General features: G+C 48.0%; 1 protein-coding gene across 4 annotated transcripts in view; it reads left to right on the top strand.

Annotated features, from left to right (window-relative positions):
• The window catches only part of LOC115203478 (homeodomain-interacting protein kinase 3), a 75796-nt gene that overhangs the window by 37370 nt on the left and 20131 nt on the right, over nt 1–18295 (top strand). For all 4 annotated transcript variants that reach the window (XM_029768175.1, XM_029768176.1, XM_029768174.1 and 1 more), the window contains exon 3: nt 9255–9378. In XM_029768175.1, the coding sequence (XP_029624035.1) occupies nt 9255–9378 (124 nt within the window). The remainder of the gene's footprint in view (nt 1–9254; nt 9379–18295) is intronic.

Genomic DNA, 18295 nt, shown 5'->3' with positions numbered 1-18295 from the left:
CTGTTTGAATGTGCCTTAGGCATGCTGCAAGGAGGCATGAGGACTGCAGATGTGGCCAGGGCAATAAATTGCAATGTCCGTACTGTGAGACACCTAAGACAGCTCTACAGGGAGACAGGATGGACAGCTGATTGTCCTTGCAGTGGCAGACCACGTGTAACAACACCTGCACAGGATCGGTACATCCGAATATCACACCTGTGGGACAGGTACAGGATGGCAACAACAACTGCCCGAGTTACACCAGGAATGCACAATCCCTCCATCAGTGCTCACACTGTCCGCAATAGGCTGAGAGAGGCTGGACTGAGGGCTTGTAGGCCTGTTGTAAGGCAGGTCCTCACCAGACATCACCGACAACAACGTCACCTATGGGCACAAACCCACTGTCGCTGGACCAGACAGGACTGGCAAAAAGTGCTCTTCAATGACGAGTCACGGTTTTGTCTCACCAGGGGTGATGGTCAGATTCGCATTTATCGTCGAAGGAATGAGCGTTACACCGAGGCCTGTACTCTGGAGCGTGATCGATTTGGAGGTGGAGGGTCCGTCATGGTCTGGGGCAGTGTGTCACAGCATCATCGGACTGAGCTTGTTGTCATTGCAGGCTATCTCAACGCTGTGCATTACAGGGAAGACATCCTCCTCTCTCATGCGGCACCCTTCCTGCAGACTCATCCTGACATTACCTTCCAGCATGACAATGCCACCAGCCATACTGCTCGTTCTGTGCGTGATTTCCTGCAAGACAGGAATGTCAGTGTTCTGCCATGGCCAGCGAAGAACCCAGATCTCAAGGTGAGGGCTAGGCACTTGCAGGTGCCTTGGTGGAAGAGTGGGGTAACATCTCACAGCAAGAACGGGCAAATCTGGTGCAGTCCATGAGTGGGAGATGCACTGCAGTACTTAATGCAGCTGGTGGCCACACCAGATACTGACCGTTACTTTTGATTTTGACCCCCCCCCCCCCCCCCCTTTGTTCAGGGGCACATTATTCCATGTCTGTTTGTCACATGTCTGTGGAACTTGTTCAGTTTATGTCTAAGCTGTTTAATCTTATGTTAATACAAATATTTACACGTTAAGTTTGCTGAAAATAAACGCAGTTGACAGTGAGAGGACGTTTCTTTTTTTGCTGAGTTTAGACCGCTATGGATTCAGCAGCTCTCTTTCTCCCGTTGTGCTATTTACAAACAAACACGTGGCTGGCTCAACTGTTCTGGGGAACTACGGTAAGCTTCATACTGTAAAATATTGTGACAGGTGAATTGAAGAATGCAATTTGCTTCATGTCCTAATGTATTACCCAAGTTGACTGCAGTTATTCACTTTAAAAAGTAGCTCCACATATTCAAATTTATTGAAACTTTTTGTTTTGATGGTATAATATCCTGGGTGTTTTTCCAAATACCCTGGTATAGGGTATATACGTTATACCGCCCAAGCCTATTTGGTGACATTATTGTTAGTCAGTTGCACACCAGGCGGTACCTATACAATAGGATTAACTTAAACGATCTCCTTTTCCTTGTCTCCTAATAGAAGGTAGAGAGTAGCCTACCAGGTGGAGTAAATAAGCACTCTCTCCTTGACATGTATGGAGAGGCCTCACTGAAGTATTCTGTCCTGCTAGACTATAGTCTAACCTCTGGTCTCCACAAAAAGACTAATCAAAGACTTTAAATCCATGTGAGTGGAATCGATTTTAGAGTCATGCACCTCAAGTGTGGAACATTGCAACCATTTTGCCCTTTCCCCCCCTTATCTGAGAATATGTATAGCACTCATTCACCAAGGATATCATCCATGTTCTGCTATTCCCTCTCCTGTCTTCAGTGAGTGTAATCCATTTGCCAAGAAAATGCTATATGGTATTTAGTTAGCAGCAAGGCAGACGGTTGAAGCCTTAGATGCAACGTGGGATGTTTGAAAGGCTCTTTTGGAGATGTAACCCCCCCCCCCCCCCGTGCAGACTGTAAAGGGATTTCTCTTCTATAGCACACAGTGTTCTGTTGGAAACCTCTGAACTCTGATATTTCTCACCTGGCTGACACCATCCATTCTTAGCCTGTTGGGAGCACAATAGTGTTGAGCAACAATGCACCTGATACTCACGCTTCAATTCTCACTATTTGCTATTATGAAATGGCATGCTGAGATGTTTTCTCTGGCGAGGCCTTTCCAGTTTAAATTAAGTATGGGAAGCAGATGTGAGTATGTTGTTGGCTGCGAAAGTTAAGAAGTTGTCCCATGTCTTTTTCTGTTATGGTTTTTGAACTGCCTAATTTGGTCTTCAACCACTGTCCAATCCAATAATTTCCCTAGCACCTGGTTATTTGGCTAGAAAGTTGTGGATAATCTTTATGTAATAACCCTGTTTGACTTCAAGCGATCCGCTCCCCTCCCGATCTAGGGTAAATCCAAAACAGCTTGATGTACCTCCCAGTATTTTCCAAAGGAAAGATCTCCATCCCAAAAACGTGCTACTCCGGAATAATATTGTGAAAGTACATTTTTCAGTCTGTCAGTTCATTTCTAGTCAAGTTTCAGTACTCCTCCTGCGCTAAACATAACTCCAGACTCTGGAGGTCACCCATCAACTCGCGCTAATGTTGGAGAAAGAGCTTAAACCCCCCTCTCTGATCTCAAAGTGACTCTGCCTTGGCTGTACAGGCCCACTGCTGCGTTTCACTGTCATCATTAAGCCCAGTATGACGTCTCTGCCAGTTTGTTCTGCCACAGGTGTCGACAGTCTCTGCACGTTCTTCTTCTGAAATGTGCCACAAGTTCCGCCCTGCCCATTCTTCTTTAATTGGCTGTATTCTGGGACATAATGAACACCAGGAAGTGGTGGAGCTGTGTCTGGGTGAGGTAGACAGATGGAGAGAGAGGCGATTAGGTCAGAGTTTTGATGTGTCTTAGGTGCCAGCCAGACGTTTTACACGATTAGGGATCCATTAGGGATGGAAGTCAGAGAGGGTGGTGATACTGAAGGCTGCTGGGAGCTGGGCTGTATTCAGAAGCACCACTGTACATGCGTGTTTCAGCCTTCATGCATATAACAAATATAGGACCGCAAAAGGCACCATGTTGTCTCTTTCAGTCACCTCATTAGGCTTAAGTCGTACTGAATCTAAATGTTTAATGTCTACTATCGAGGCCCCGAGTCATGCTGGAGGATTTGTCCCATTCTGGGTGGATTTTCTGTCTGATCTCTGATGCGACTGACCTCATCTGCTTCTTTAGCAGTGCCAGTTGTTGAGCAATATGCTCTTCAGTGACTCAATACCACCTTTCTGTGATGGCTTACAAGTGACTCCCAGTTAGCCATTTCCCACCTGACATCCAAACACACAGTACCCCTGTACCCCTCACCCATACAGGTGAGCAGTACCCCAGGATCATGTGTGTGTTAATGTTGTCACGGTACCAGTATCACGATACTACGATACCAGATTTTCCATGACAAAAAGGAAAACCCAAAGCAGACTAAAGTCTATGGTCCTTTAAAAACATACTTCATGTTCAATATAGTGTGCTACAACTTGGAAAATAAACATGGATTCTAAGTGACATCATCAGGCTGTTTGTCTCCAACATTAGGACTGTTGTATTTCCTTGTTACCATACCTCTGAGTACCGCCATACCTCTGAGTACCGCCATACCTCTGAGTACCGCCATACCTCTGAGTACCGCCATACCTCTGAGTACCGCCATACCTCTGAGTACCGCCATACCTCTGAGTACCGCCATACCTCTGAGTACCGCCATACCTCTGAGTACCGCCATACTGGCATTGTGACAACCCTAGTGTGTGTGTGTGTGTGTGTGTGTGTGTGTGTGTGTGTGTGTGTGTGTGTGTGTGTGTGTGTGTGTCTCCTCAGGGAGCCCTGTGTGTGTCTCCCGTGGACCCTGTACATGTGAGTGTGTGATCACGGGGCCTCTGCTCGGCTTGCGTCTCCTGGGCTTCGCACATCACATCCTCAGGATAGAAAATAGATTTGGTTTCACTGGAGACCGGCTGCTAGGGTTGCGTCAATCAGGAAAGTGCATTGTCGCCATGACGACGACCACTCATCCACCCCATGCTGGATCTGAGTCTCGCTCACTCGCTCTCTCCTCTGTTTTGAAACTGTTCATATCTGTCCATTTATCCTTCTTCCTCACTCGTTGCTCACTAGCCGACCACCATTCTCTCTCTTATACGTGATGACATGGGGATTAGCCTCCTACTTTATTCATGTAAAATAGGTTAGTCATTCACGTTGCTATTTCTTCTTGAGCGTTCTCTTGTGTTCTCTTATAAACATTTTACCTTTGGTCCTGCCATTTTAACTTCTGCTCCTGTTAGCTTCTCCCCTCTCAACCTCTGTAACACACTGAGTGGTGAAACGGCTTTCAGTGCTGCCGTCATTATTGAGCCTGGCTAGCAGTGTAATTACACCCCTGAGTGTATGATTAGTGAAACAGCCCCGTGGTAATCATAAAGATGTGTCCAGTCATACAGGGGGGACAAAAAACCGGGCAGTTTGACTGTTCCAGTACCCCTCCCTTCCTCCCCCTACACCACCAAGGTGTTAACGTAGGCAGAATGTATTTTAACTCTTGGATAAGAATAGTTCCTCTGCCAAGGCCAGGGTGATGGGCTGGGTTACATCACACTACAGACCCACTGTGAGATCAGCGTTTCCCCTACATCGCCCCCCCCCCAGGCAGGGTGCAAAGTCCCCCAAAGCTACACCCAAGGCCACAAACATACCACCACTACATTCATTTCAAACCAATTTGGTTGTATGTTTGGGAAAGTGAGAGGGGAAGCACCTATGTAATTGTAGGAGAAGTGCTGCTTAGAAGCCTGCTGATTTGTCCCATTTCTGGACATGTAGCCTGTGTTCCACTGTCGCTACTACTGACAGACAGTATGAATCAATCACAGATATCTAAGGTGGAGGCCAAAGGAGTGGCAGGCAGGACAGCTGGAAGGCAAACAAAGCCAAGTGAACTGTACTGTCTGTATTCAGTCTTCCACTGGCCTCTGTCTGTATTTGTCTTTCTGTTGAGTCTCTCAGCCTCCTAGAGAAACGCTGGGTCGTATGTAAAGGCAGTGGGCCTGAGATGCTTGGTCCTTTTTTTGTGTCTCTGTGGCCGTTGCCCTGCTGTCACCTGCAGTCGTTATGACAATGTGGTTAAAACTGACTAAAACTGTTAGCAGGTCATAGTTCGGCCACCCGCCACTGTCACTTACAGCTCGATGACATACAGCTTTAAAGATTTTACAGACTAGCCATGCTACCTTTTCTGCTTGATCCGGTTAGATTAGCCCAATAGAAAAAGCTCTGGATGGCCCTAGTCTGTTTGGCCAGCTGTGGAGAACTGTAAACCAGGGGAGCGATGCCAGGCTGGCCCTTCAATCCCTCACTCATCAGTTATATCGATTATCTTAATCCTATCATGGAACTGTAACAGTAATGTTTATGATAGCTGTACTGTTACCGTAATGTTTGTGATAGCTGTACTGTAACAGTAAAAAATTGTCGAAGAGTTCAGCCACCCAAGTCATAGACTGTTCTCTCTTCTACCGGAGCACCAAGTCTGGGACCAAAAGGCTCCTGAACAGCTTCTACACCAAAGCCATAAAACCGCTGAACAGTTAATCAAATGGCTGCCCGGACTATTTACATTGACCCCTTTTTTTGTTTTGTTGCACATACATTCCTGCACTGGCTCTATGTACGCTCACTGAAGCCACACGAACTACACTGACACACATACACATTCAGTACCAGTCAAAAGTTTGGACACAGCTACTCATTCCAAGGGTTTTCTTTGTTTGTACTATTTTCTACCTTGTAAATAATAGTGAAGACATCAAAACTATTTGCAAAGCTGTCATCAAGGCAAAGGGTGACTACTTTGAAGAATCTCAAATATAAAATATATTTTGATTTGTTTAACACTTTTTGGTTACTACAGTACATGATTCCATATGTGTTATTTCATCGTTTTGATGTCTTCACTATTATTCTACAATGTATAAAATATGAAATAAAAACCCTGGAATAAATAGGTGTCCAAACTTTTGACTGGTACTGTATTTCTGAATATGCTAACTGACATAAAAAATACTTGTTCCCAGAACACCACAAGCACCCAATCCTGTGTTTTGAGCTAAGGTTTGTTTAGTTCCCCCTTACCAACATACTCCTGACAGCATAGGGTGTTTTTAAACATATGGAGCACCATTTGTTACCCGTAGATATTCATGCTTGGTGAAAAATGGCCAAATATATACTTGTTAAAACATTGGCCTTGGGTTTATCAAGCTGCCATTTTCTATGGGCCTGTGTATAGACACTGGTGGCATCTGACATTGTCAACAGAGCACAAGTTGTCAGGCATTCGTATAGGGTCCGCTCAAGTGGCCAGAGAATGCCCCTATCACAATCACAGGAATCCTAAAGGAGGAACATGTGTATTTATCTGTAACTAATACTAGTTGTTATCTTAGAGTTATAACTCAACAAAATGAAATGAAAACATCATGTTATGGTGCCTCGTTTCTTGAGTTGGGTTTGGCTGTTTGGTTCCTGCAGTGGTATGTAGGCTATTGCTAAATTACTGTAAACTTGGGAAGATTTATATTGTTGTTTTGTTACACATGACATCCCAGTTGATTAAAATGTCATTAGAATCTGTTTACAACCAGAAATGGTTGCAACAATGTCATTTGAACTGGTTTTCCCCACTGGGGTTGTATCTTGTTTTGGAGCAATTAGGCTGTGTTTACACAGGCAGCTCAATTCTAATATTTTGTACATTTATTTACAAAAGATCTGATTGGTCAAGAAACCAATTAGTGTAAAAATGTAAGAATTGGGCTGCCTGTGTAAACGGTCTCAGCCCAGGCTATGAGGCTAAAGCTCAGTGTCTAGTGGAAAACTTCCTCCTACTCTGGCTGGTGCTGGTAGCACCAAGCTGGCTCCTGATATGATGATAATGGCACCGACAGATGGTCGCCTCGCTTCAGGTCCTTAGAAAACTATGCAGTTATTCGTTTTTTTAATGTATTATTTCTTACATTGTTAGCCCAGAAAATCTCAAGTGTTATTACATACAGCCGGGAAGAACTATTGGATATAAAAGCGATGTAAACTTCATTACGATGTAAACCATCATTACGACCAGGAATACGTCTTTCGCGAAGCGGTTCCCTTGTTCGGAACTCCACCCTGGACATGCGATCTTATCCCAGAGGCCGTTCCAAAACAACGCGGTCGCTGCAGGAGAGTCAGACGGAGCGGCCTACTGGTCAGACTCAGAAGGCGAGCACACCATCCACCGCTTCCTAGCATATTACTCGCCAATGTCCAATCTCTAGACAACAAGTTGGATGAAATTAGGGCATGAGTTGCCTTCCAAAGAGACATCAGAGATTTATTACATTCTCTGTTTCACAGAAACATGGCTCACTCGGGATATGTTGTCACAACCACCCGGTTTCTTCACGCTTCGTGCCGACAAACAAACAACTCTCTGGTAAGAAGAAAGGCGGAGGTGTATGCCTTATGATTAACGACTCATTGTGTAATCATAACAACATATAGGAACTCAAGTCCTTTTGTTCACCTGACCTAGAATTCCTTACAATCTAATGCCGACCGCGTTATCTTCCAAGAGAATTCTCTTCGATTATAGTCACAGGCGTGTATCCTACCCCCCCCCCCCAAGCAGATACCTCGTCAGCACTAAAAGAACTTCACTGGACTCTATGTAAACTGGAAACCATACATCCTGAGGCTGCATTTATTGTAGCTGGGGATTTTAACAAAGTTACCCTAAGATCAATACTCTCTAAATTCTATCAGCATATCGAATGCGTGACGAGCTGGCAGAATTCTGGATCATTGCTACTCGAACTTCCGCGATGCATACAAAGCCCTCCTGCGCCCTTCCTTCGGCAAATCTGACCATGAATCCATTTTGTTGCTCCCAGCCTATAGACAGAAACTAAACGAGGAAACGCCCCTGCTCAGGTCAATACAACGCTGGTCTGACCAATCGGATTCCACGCTTCAAGATTGCTTTCCATCACGTGGACTGAGATATGTTCCGGATAGCCTCAGACAACAACATTGATGTATACGCTAACTCGGTGACCGGATTTATTAGCAATTGCATCGGAGCTGTGACTATTAAAGTCTTCCCTAACCAGAAACCGTGGATTGATCGCAGCATTCGCGCAAAACTGAAAGCGTGAACCACTGCTTTTAATTATGGCAAGGCGACCGGAAACATGACCGAATACAAACAGTGTAGCTATTCCCTCCGCAAGGCAATCAAACAAGCAAAGCGTCAGTATAGAGACAAAGTTGAGTCGCAATTCAACGGCTCAAACACGAGACGTATGTGGCAGGGTCCACAGCCAATCACAGGTTACAAAAAGAAAACCAGCCTCGTCGTGGACATCGACGTCTTGCTCCTAGACAAACCACCCGAGCCACTGCCTGTTCACCCCGCTATCATCCAGAAAGTGAGGTCTGTACAGGTGCATCAAAGCTGGGACCGAGAGACTGAAAAACAGCTTCTATCTCAAGGACATCAGACTGTTTAACAGCCATCACTAACATAGAGAGGCTGCTGCCAACATACAGACTCAAATCTCTGGCCATTTAAATAAATTGACTTAATTAAGGTATCACTAGTCACTTTAAATAACGCCACTTTAATAATATTTACATATCCTACATTACTCATCTCATATGTATATACTATATTCTATACCACCTACTGCATCTTGCCTATGCCGGACACCATCGCTCACCCATATATTTATATGTACATATTCTATTCATCCCTTGACATTTGTGTCTAATTGTGTGTATAAGGTAGTTGTTGTGAATTTGTTAGATTACATGTTAGATATTGCTGCACTGTCGGAACTAGAAGCACCAGCATTTCGCTACACTCGCGTTAACATCTGCTAACCATGTGTATGTGACCAATAAAATTTGATTTGATCAGTATTGGTACATGGGTCACTTGGCAAGGTGACACACACGAGACTGCTGTACTTTAGCTTTGACCTCTTGTGTTTCTGCCGTCTCAGATTTATCATGATACGACTGACTAGAAATGTAATTGTGCTAGAAGGCATGTTTGGACTCGATCCCTTTCTCAAATAGTCAGTTCTAACTGGGTTATGCTAAGTCAGTGTATGAGTGTAGCTAACCGCTTTGTGTTTCTCTCCTTCCAGGGCTCCAGAGATCATCCTGGGCCTGCCCTTCTGTGAAGCCATCGACATGTGGTCCCTGGGCTGTGTGATCGCTGAGCTCTTCCTGGGCTGGCCCCTCTACCCAGGGGCCCAGGAGTACGACCAGGTAAATAAGCCGGTTATAATGAACTGTAGTGTATTGTTACATTACTGTACACCTTCCTCTGAGGCTCACTGGTCCAGATCATAAGAACTGTAGACCTCCTCCCTTGTCTTCCATTTCCTCCTCCTATTCCCTCCACATCTTCTCATTCGCCCCTTCTTGAAGCTCCTTTATATCTCCTCCTCCTTGAAGCTCCTTTATCTCCTCCTCCTTGAAGCTCCTTTATCTCCTCCTCCTTGAAGCTCCTTTATCTCCTCCTCCTTGAAGCTCCTTTATCTCCTCTTCCTTGAAGCTCCTTTATCTCCTCCTCCTTGAAGCTCCTTTATCTCCTCCTCCTTGAAGCTCCTTTATCTCCTCCTTGAAGCTCCTTTATCTCCTCCACCCTTTTTTCCCCGCTCGCTCGTGCGCTCTTTTTAGTCTACTGTCCTCATCTCCTCCCCTCCACTTTCCTCTGGCATATGTTCTCCTCTCTAGCTGAGTGAAGTCTGTCTAGCGCCTCCTACTGTACTCTAACAGTGTGTGTTCATGCTATGAGGGGATTGCTTGTGTTAGGACATTGACTCAGACCTCCCACTCCTCCATAGCCCTGTTATTAATGTTTTACTCCTGCTGGGTTCTCAGGATGATCGGCCTGAATCCTGCAGTGACCTGTGGAGAAGGGAGGGGGAGGCACTGGAAACGAGGGATGGAAGGGAGAGGGGAGGAGAAGGACATAAAGGATGATATACTGTACTGGGACTGCTTGAGGCAGCAGGGGTGGAAAGGAGGGAGAGATTGAGAAAGGGAGAGCGAGTTTGGAAGGGGAAATATTGATGAATAAATAAATGAACATAGTGTGTGGGAATAAATTGAGAGGGTAGAGAGGAGTGTGAGACGGAGGAAGGGAGTGACAGGCAGCGACAGGCCCAGATTAGTGCCGTATTTCCTGGCCGCCGCCGGCGGGGGAGGGCTCCCCTGTGGATGTGCCAGTGGCGGCAGGCAGGGCGGAGGTGTGGATGGTCTCTCCTCATGACTGATGGCATAGCAGGCTGGAGGTGATGGATCCCCCCCAGCAGAGCCCTGAACAGCAGCTGCCCAGAGTTAAATGAATCTGGGGCTTATGTTGAACGGCTTTCCCCCCGCCCTGGAGACCCATCCACAGCAAGCCTTTCAGTCCAGCCCCAACCTTTCCTATACATTACCCTGCAGTACACCCCCTAAGCCCCCTCTGCAGACGGACTGTGTCCTCGCCAAAGTATTTTTACTTCCCAGCATCGTTTTTCACGCTTTCCGCTTCGGGCCCAGAGGCAGGAGGGATAACTCAACACCTCCCGAAGAGATTTGACTTGAGCACAGCAGCACTAAATGTAATTAATCTGTTTTTATAGGGGCAGATCACAATGTCCCAAAGCCGCATTACCCAGACAGAACCTCGGTGGAGCCTCCTCTGAGGGAGTGAACCAACGCCAGGCCGCCGGCGCCAAGAGGCCAGGCCGCCGGCGCCAAGAGGCCAGGCCGCCGGCGCCAAGAGGCCAGGCCGCCGGCGCCAAGAGGCCAGGCCGCCGGCGCCAAGAGGCCAGGCCGCCGGCGCCAAGAGGCCAGGCCGCCGGCGCCAAGAGGCCAGGCCGCCGGCGCCAAGAGGCCAGGCCGCCGGCGCCAAGAGGCCAGGCCGCCGGCGCCAAGAGGCCTGAAGGAAAGCCTCTCAAAGAGATTAGAGGAAGGGAGGAGACACGGAGAGTGAAGCAAGGGATCTCTAAATAAATAAGAGAGGAACTGAATATTGAGGGAAAAAGAGAGGATTGAAAAATGGGGATTCATGGTGGGAGTAGTTGGGTTTGATTTATAAAGAGTTCTTATTAGATTTCTTCACCGCCACTGACCTACCACTGTTACTAACGCCACTGACCTACCACTGTTACTAACGCCACTGACCTACCACTGTTACTAACGCCACTGACCTACCACTGTTACTAACGCCACTGATCTACCACTGTTACTAACGCCACTGACCTACCACTGTTACTAACGCCACTGACCTACCACTGTTACTAACGCCACTGACCTACCACTGTTACTAACGCCACTGACCTACCACTGTTACTAACGCCACTGACCTACCACTGTTACTAACGCCACTGACCTACCACTGTTACTAACGCCACTGACCTACCACTGTTACTACCGCCACTGACCTACCGCTGTTACTACCGCCACTGATCTACCGCTACGGTACTACCGCCACTGACCTACCGCTACGGTACTACCGCCACTGACCTACCGCTACGGTACTACCGCCACTGACCTACCACTGTTACTACCGCCACTGACCTACCACTGTTACTAACGCCACTGATCTACTGCTACGTTACTAACGCCACTGACCTACCTCTGTTACTACCGCCACTGACCTACCGCCACTGACCTACCGCTGTTACTACCGCCACTGACCTACCGCTGTTACTACCGCCACTGACCTACCACTGTTACTACCGCCACTGACCTACCACTGTTACTACCGCCACTGATCTACTGCTACGGTACTAACGCCACTGACCTACCACTGTTACTACCGCCACTGATCTACAGTCTCTCTCTCTGGCCAGCTATCATCTAGTGTACGCCCCTCAGTCAGTTATCATGCCCATGTCCTGTGGGTATTCACATGTACATTAACAGGTGTACTTTAATCCATGCCCTGTGGGTATTCACATGTACATTAACAGGTGTACTTTAATCCATGCCCTGTGGGTATTCACATGTATATTAACGGGTGTACTTTAATCCATGCCCTGTGGGTATTCACATGGACATTAACAGGTGTACTTTAATCCATGCCCTTCTACACTAACCCCCCCTCCCCTCCCAGGGTGTGGGGTGTCACCCTGGGCCCCGGGGGCAAGATGACTGGAGCCAAAGGGGCTGCCGTCACCCCTCACTCCCAGCATGGGGTCTAGTTCCATCCCACACAGCAGAATGTATTTATAACCCTCCTCCTCTCCTCTTCCTCCGTCTCTCAGCCACGTCTAATCTTCTTTCAATATTTGGGCAATGTTTCAAAAACTGTGATATATGGCGCTATAGGATAGGGCCCTGGTAGTGTCCACTGAATCCCCAAAAAACATTTCCACTGCATTTCAGCCCTGCCACAAAAGGAACAGCTGACATCATGTCAGTGATTCTCTTGTTAACACAGGTGTGAGTGTTGACGAGGACAAGGCTGGAGATCACTCTGTCATGCTGATTGAGTTCAAATAACAGACTGGAAGCTTCAAAAGGAGGGTGGTGGTGCTTGGAATCATTGTTCTTCCTCTGTCAACCATGCGAAACACGTGCCGTCATCATTGCTTTGCACAAAAAGGGCTTCACAGGCAAGGATATTTCTGCCAGTAAGATTGCACCTAAATCAACCATTTATCGGATCATCAGGAACTTCAAGGTGAGCGGTTTAATTGTTGTGAAGAAGGCTTCAGGGCGCCCAAGGAAGTCCAGGAAGCGCCAGGACCGTCTCCTAAAGTTGATTCAGCTGAGGGATCGGGGCACCACCAGTACAGAGCTTGCTCAGGAATGGCAGCATGCAGGTGTATCTGCACGCACAGTGAGGCGAAGACTTTTGGAGGATGGCCTGTTGTCAAGAAGGACAGCAAAGAAGCCACTTCTCTCCAGGAAAAACATCAGGGACAGACTGATATTCTGCAAAAGGTACAGGGATTGGACTGCTGAGGACTGGGGTAAAGTCATTTTCTCTGATGAATCCCCTTTTCGATTGTTTGGGGCATCCGGAAAAAAGCTTGTCCGGAGAAGACAAGGTGAACACTACCATCAGTCCTGTGTCATGCCAACAGTAAAGCATCCTGAGACCATTCATGTGTGGGGTTGCTTCTCAGCCAAGGGAGTGGGCTCACTCACAATTTTGCCTAAGAACACAGCCATGAATAAAGAACCATGGTACCAACACATCCTCCGAGAGCAACTTCTCCCAACCATTCAGTAACAGTTTGGTGACGAACAATGTCTTTTCCAGCATGATGGAGCACCTTGCCATAAGGCAAAAGTGATAACTAAGTGGCTCGGGGAACAGAACATCGATATTTTGGGTCCATGGCCAGGAAACTCCCCAGACCTTAATCCCATTGAGAACTTGTAAACAATCTTCAAGAGGCGGTTGGACAAACAAAAACCCACAAATTCTGACAAACTCCAAGCATTGATTATGCAAGAATGGGCTGCCATCAGTCAGGATGTGGCCCAGAAGTTAATTGACAGCATGCCAGGGCGGATTGCAGAGGTCTTGAAAAAGAAGGGTCAACACTGCAAATATTGACTCTTTGCATCAACTTCATGTAATTGTCAATAAAAGCCTTTGACACTTATGAAATGCTTGTAATTATACTTCAGTATTCCATAGTAACATCTGACAAAAATACCTAAAGACACTGAAGCAGCAAACTTTGAAAATTAATATTTGTGTCATTCTCAACTTTTGGCCACGACTGTACACATGCACTCACATACACATGCACTCACATGCACATGCACTCGCATACAGATGCACTCGCATGCACACACAAACGTCGGCACGCAAGTAGGTATACCCACACACTCACGTAAACACACAGTCTTCAGGCCAATGTGGTAGAGGAGGGCAGAGAGTGCAAGAGAGAGATGATGAAGGCGTGCAGTAGAGAGATGATGAGGGCGTGCAGTAGAGAGATGAGGGCGTGCAGTAGAGAGATGAGGGCGTGCAGTAGAGAGATGAGGGCGTGCAGTAGAGAGATGAGGGCGTGCAGTAGAGAGATGAGGGCGTGCAGTAGAGAGATGAGGGCATGCAGTAGAGAGATGAGGGTGTGCAGTAGAGAGATGATGAGGGTGTGCAGTAGAGAGATGATGAGGGTGTGCAGTAGAGAGATGATGAGGGTGTGCAGTAGAGAGATGATGAGGGTGTGCAGTAGAGAGATGGTGTGCAGTAGAGAGATGGTGTGCAGTAGAGAGATGGTGTGCAGTAGAGAGATGAAGGCGTGCAGTAGAGAGATAAGGGTGTGCAGTAGAGAGATGATGAGGGCGTGCAGTAGAGAGATGATGAGGGTGTGCAGTAGAGAGATGATGAGGGTGTGCAGTAGAGAGATGATGAAGGCGTGCAGTAGAGAGATGAAGGCGTGCAGTAGAGAGATAAGGGTGTGCAGTAGAGAGATGATGAGGGCGTGCAGTAGAGAGATGATGAGGGTGTGCAGTAGAGAGATGATGAGGGTGTGCAGTAGAGAGATGATGAGGGCGTGCAGTAGAGAGATGATGGTGTGCAGTAGAGAGATGATGAGGGCGTGCAGTAGAGAGATGATGAGGGCGTGCAGTAGAGAGATGATGAGGGCGTGCAGTAGAGAGATGATGAGGGCGTGCAGTAGAGAGATGATGAGGGCGTGCAGTAGAGAGATGATGAGGGCGTGCAGTAGAGAGATGATGAAGGCGTGCAGTAGAGAGATGAAGAGGGCGTGCAGTAGAGAGATGATGAGGGCGTGCAGTAGAGAGATGATGAGGGCGTGCAGTAGAGAGATGATGAGGGCGTGCAGTAGAGAGATGATGAGGGCGTGCAGTAGAGAGATGATGAGGGCGTGCAGTAGAGAGATGATGAGGGCGTGCAGTAGAGAGATGATGAAGGCGTGCAGTAGAGAGATGAAGGCGTGCAGTAGAGATGATGAGGGCGTGCAGTAGAGAGATGATGAGGGCGTGCAGTAGAGAGATGATGAGGGCGTGCAGTAGAGAGATGATGAGGGCGTGCAGTAGAGAGATGATGAGGGCGTGCAGTAGAGAGATGATGAAGGCGTGCAGTAGAGAGATGAGGGTGTGCAGTAGAGAGATGATGAGGGCGTGCAGTAGAGAGATGAGGGGTACTCATATGTACGTGTGTGTCTTTCCAAATCATGTCCAATCAATTGAATTTACTGCAGGTGGACTCCAAGTTGTAGAAACATCTCAAGGATGACCAATGGAAACAGGATGCACCTGAGCTCAATTTCGAGTCTCATAGCAAAGGGTCTGAATACTTATGTAAATAAGGTATTTCTGTTTATTATTTTTTTACACATTTTTTAAATCCTGTTTGCATTGTCATTGTGGAGCATTGTGAATACTTTCTGAAAGCATTGTAAGTGCAGTGGAGGATACCACAAATGCCCAAACTCCTCAGCAGTAAACAAACGAACAGAGAAAACAGGACAAGGCCTGTAATTACACTCGCAAAAACATTCCCTTATTTAGTTTTTCCTTCGGAAAAAAATAAAAACAGAGTGCTTTCCGAATGCACTGCATGTCCTCCTTCCTTATTACCAAGTCAGACTTGACATATTTCCTCCCTTCCCCATTTACCAAGTCAGACTTGACATATTTCCTCCCTTCCCCATTTACCAAGTCAGACTTGACATATTTCCTCCCTTCCCCATTTACCAAGTCAGACTTGACATATTTCCTCCCTTCCCCATTTACCAAGTCAGACTTGACATATTTCCTCCCTTCCCCATTTACCAAGTCAGACTTGACATATTTCCTCCCTTCCCCATTTACCAAGTCAGACTTGACATATTTCCTCCCTTCCCCATTTACCAAGTCAGACTTGACATATTTCCTCCCTTCCCCATTTACCAAGTCAGACTTGACATATTTCCTCCCTTCCCCATTTACCAAGTCAGACTTGACATATTTCCTCCCTTCCCCATTTACCAACTCAGACTTGACATATTTCCTCCCTTCCCCATTTACCAAGTCAGACTTGACATATTTCTATCTGGTTTGCAGACAGAAAGGGAATAACTTTAACACATACAGACCTTGGGTCCTCATGCTCATGCTGGCAGTGTTCACCAGAGAAGGCCATCTGATAAGAACAGTGTGTTTTATTAACTAGTGATGATTGTAGCCTGCTGGTTGTGGGTTCAGAGGGAGAGGTCAAGACTTGTCTCTGTGTACAGGACACTTGAGGGATCCAACTTCAGAGTTTTTTTGAATTGGTAAGCTGTTAATCCTAGATGTATTGACGTGACTAAGTGGAGCTACACACACACCTCTTTATGTTTATCATCTCGTCTCTATAATAGATTTTTTGTCTGTGCGTCTGCTTTGGCATTTAGATCCATATGAGGTTAGATTACATTTTCTTATTTAACAGACATCGTAGATGAAACCTTGAAAGCTGGAAGTCATTGAATTTGAGCCCAAACAGGCAGGGTTAAGCCTGTCCAAGACCCAGGGTCCCAGAGAGGATACTTTTGGGGCTAGTGCCCTGCAGTCTCAAGAATGCGAACACAGCCCTCGTTCCTCTCCCCTAGCCCTTCTCAAACACAACTCCTCCACCCCAGTGGAATGCCGACGAGCCCCTTGCCCCTCTTGCCCTCCTCTCGCCTCCAAGGCAGCACTAAGCCTCTAATGGATGTTTTCCCTGACACCTTGGTGTGACTGACGTCAGACAGGCCTCTCTCTACAACTGCTCTCATAAACCTCCCTGTTCTTTATCCCACCACCCAGTAGGTAGACGGACAGAATGGTCCCGCCACCCAGTAGGTAGACGGACAGAATGGTCCCGCCACCCAGTAGGTACACGGACAGAATGGTCCCGCCACCCAGTAGGTAGACGGACAGAATGGTCCCGCCACCCAGTAGGTAGACGGACAGAATGGTCCCGCCACCCAGTAGGTAGACGGACAGAATGGTCCCGCCACCCAGTAGGTAGACGGACAGAATGGTCCCGCCACCCAGTAGGTAGACGGACAGAATGGTCCCGCCACCCAGTAGGTAGACGGACAGAATGGTCCCGCCACCCAGTAGGTAGACGGACAGAATGGTCCCGCCACCCAGTAGGTAGACGGACAGAATGGTCCCGCCACCCAGTAGGTAGACGGACAGAATGGTCCCGCCACCCAGTAGGTAGACGGACAGAATGGTCCCGCCACCCAGTAGGTAGACGGACAGAATGGTGCCGCCACCCAGTAGGTAGACGGACAGAATGGTGCCGCCACCCAGTAGGTAGACGGACAGAATGGTCCCGCCACCCAGTAGGTAGACGGACAGAATGGTCCCGCCACCCAGTAGGTAGACGGACAGAATGGTGCCGCCACCCAGTAGGTAGACGGACAGAATGGTGCCGCCACCCAGTAGGTAGACGGACAGAATGGTGCCGCCACCCAGTAGGTAGACGGACAGAATGGTCCCGCCACCCAGTTGGTAGACGGACAGAATGGTCCCGCCACCCAGTAGGTAGATGGACAGAATGGTCCCGCCACCCAGTAGGTAGACGGACAGAATGGTCCCGCCACCCAGTAGGTAGACGGACAGAATGGTCCCGCCACCCAGTAGGTAGACGGACAGAATGGTCCCGCCACCCAGTAGGTAGACGGACAGAATGGTCCCGCCACCCAGTAGGTAGACGGACAGAATGGTCCCGCCACCCAGTAGGTAGACGGACAGAATGGTCCCGCCACCCAGTAGGTAGACGGACAGAATGGTCCCGCCACCCAGTAGGTAGACGGACAGAATGGTCCCGCCACCCAGTAGGTAGACGGACAGAATGGTCCCGCCACCCAGTAGGTAGACGGACAGAATGGTCCCGCCACCCAGTAGGTAGACGGACAGAATGGTGCCGCCACCCAGTAGGTAGACGGACAGAATGGTGCCGCCACCCAGTAGGTAGACGGACAGAATGGTGCCGCCACCCAGTAGGTAGACGGACAGAATGGTGCCGCCACCCAGTAGGTAGGCACGGACAGAATGGTGCCGCCACCCAGTAGGTAGGCACGGACAGAATGGTGCCGCCACCCAGTAGGTAGGCACGGACAGAATGGTGCCGCCACCCAGTAGGTAAGCAGAATGGTCACCCCACCCAGTAGGTAAGCAGAATGGTCCCGCCACCCAGTAGGTAAGCAGAATGGTCCCGCCACCCAGTAGGTAAGCAGAATGGTCC

Source organism: Salmo trutta, chromosome 12 (assembly GCF_901001165.1).
Source record: "Salmo trutta chromosome 12, fSalTru1.1, whole genome shotgun sequence".
Classification (NCBI taxonomy): domain Eukaryota; kingdom Metazoa; phylum Chordata; class Actinopteri; order Salmoniformes; family Salmonidae; genus Salmo; species Salmo trutta.
The sequence above is the reverse complement of the archived record's forward strand: the minus strand, read 5'-3'. Positions and strand labels throughout refer to the sequence as shown.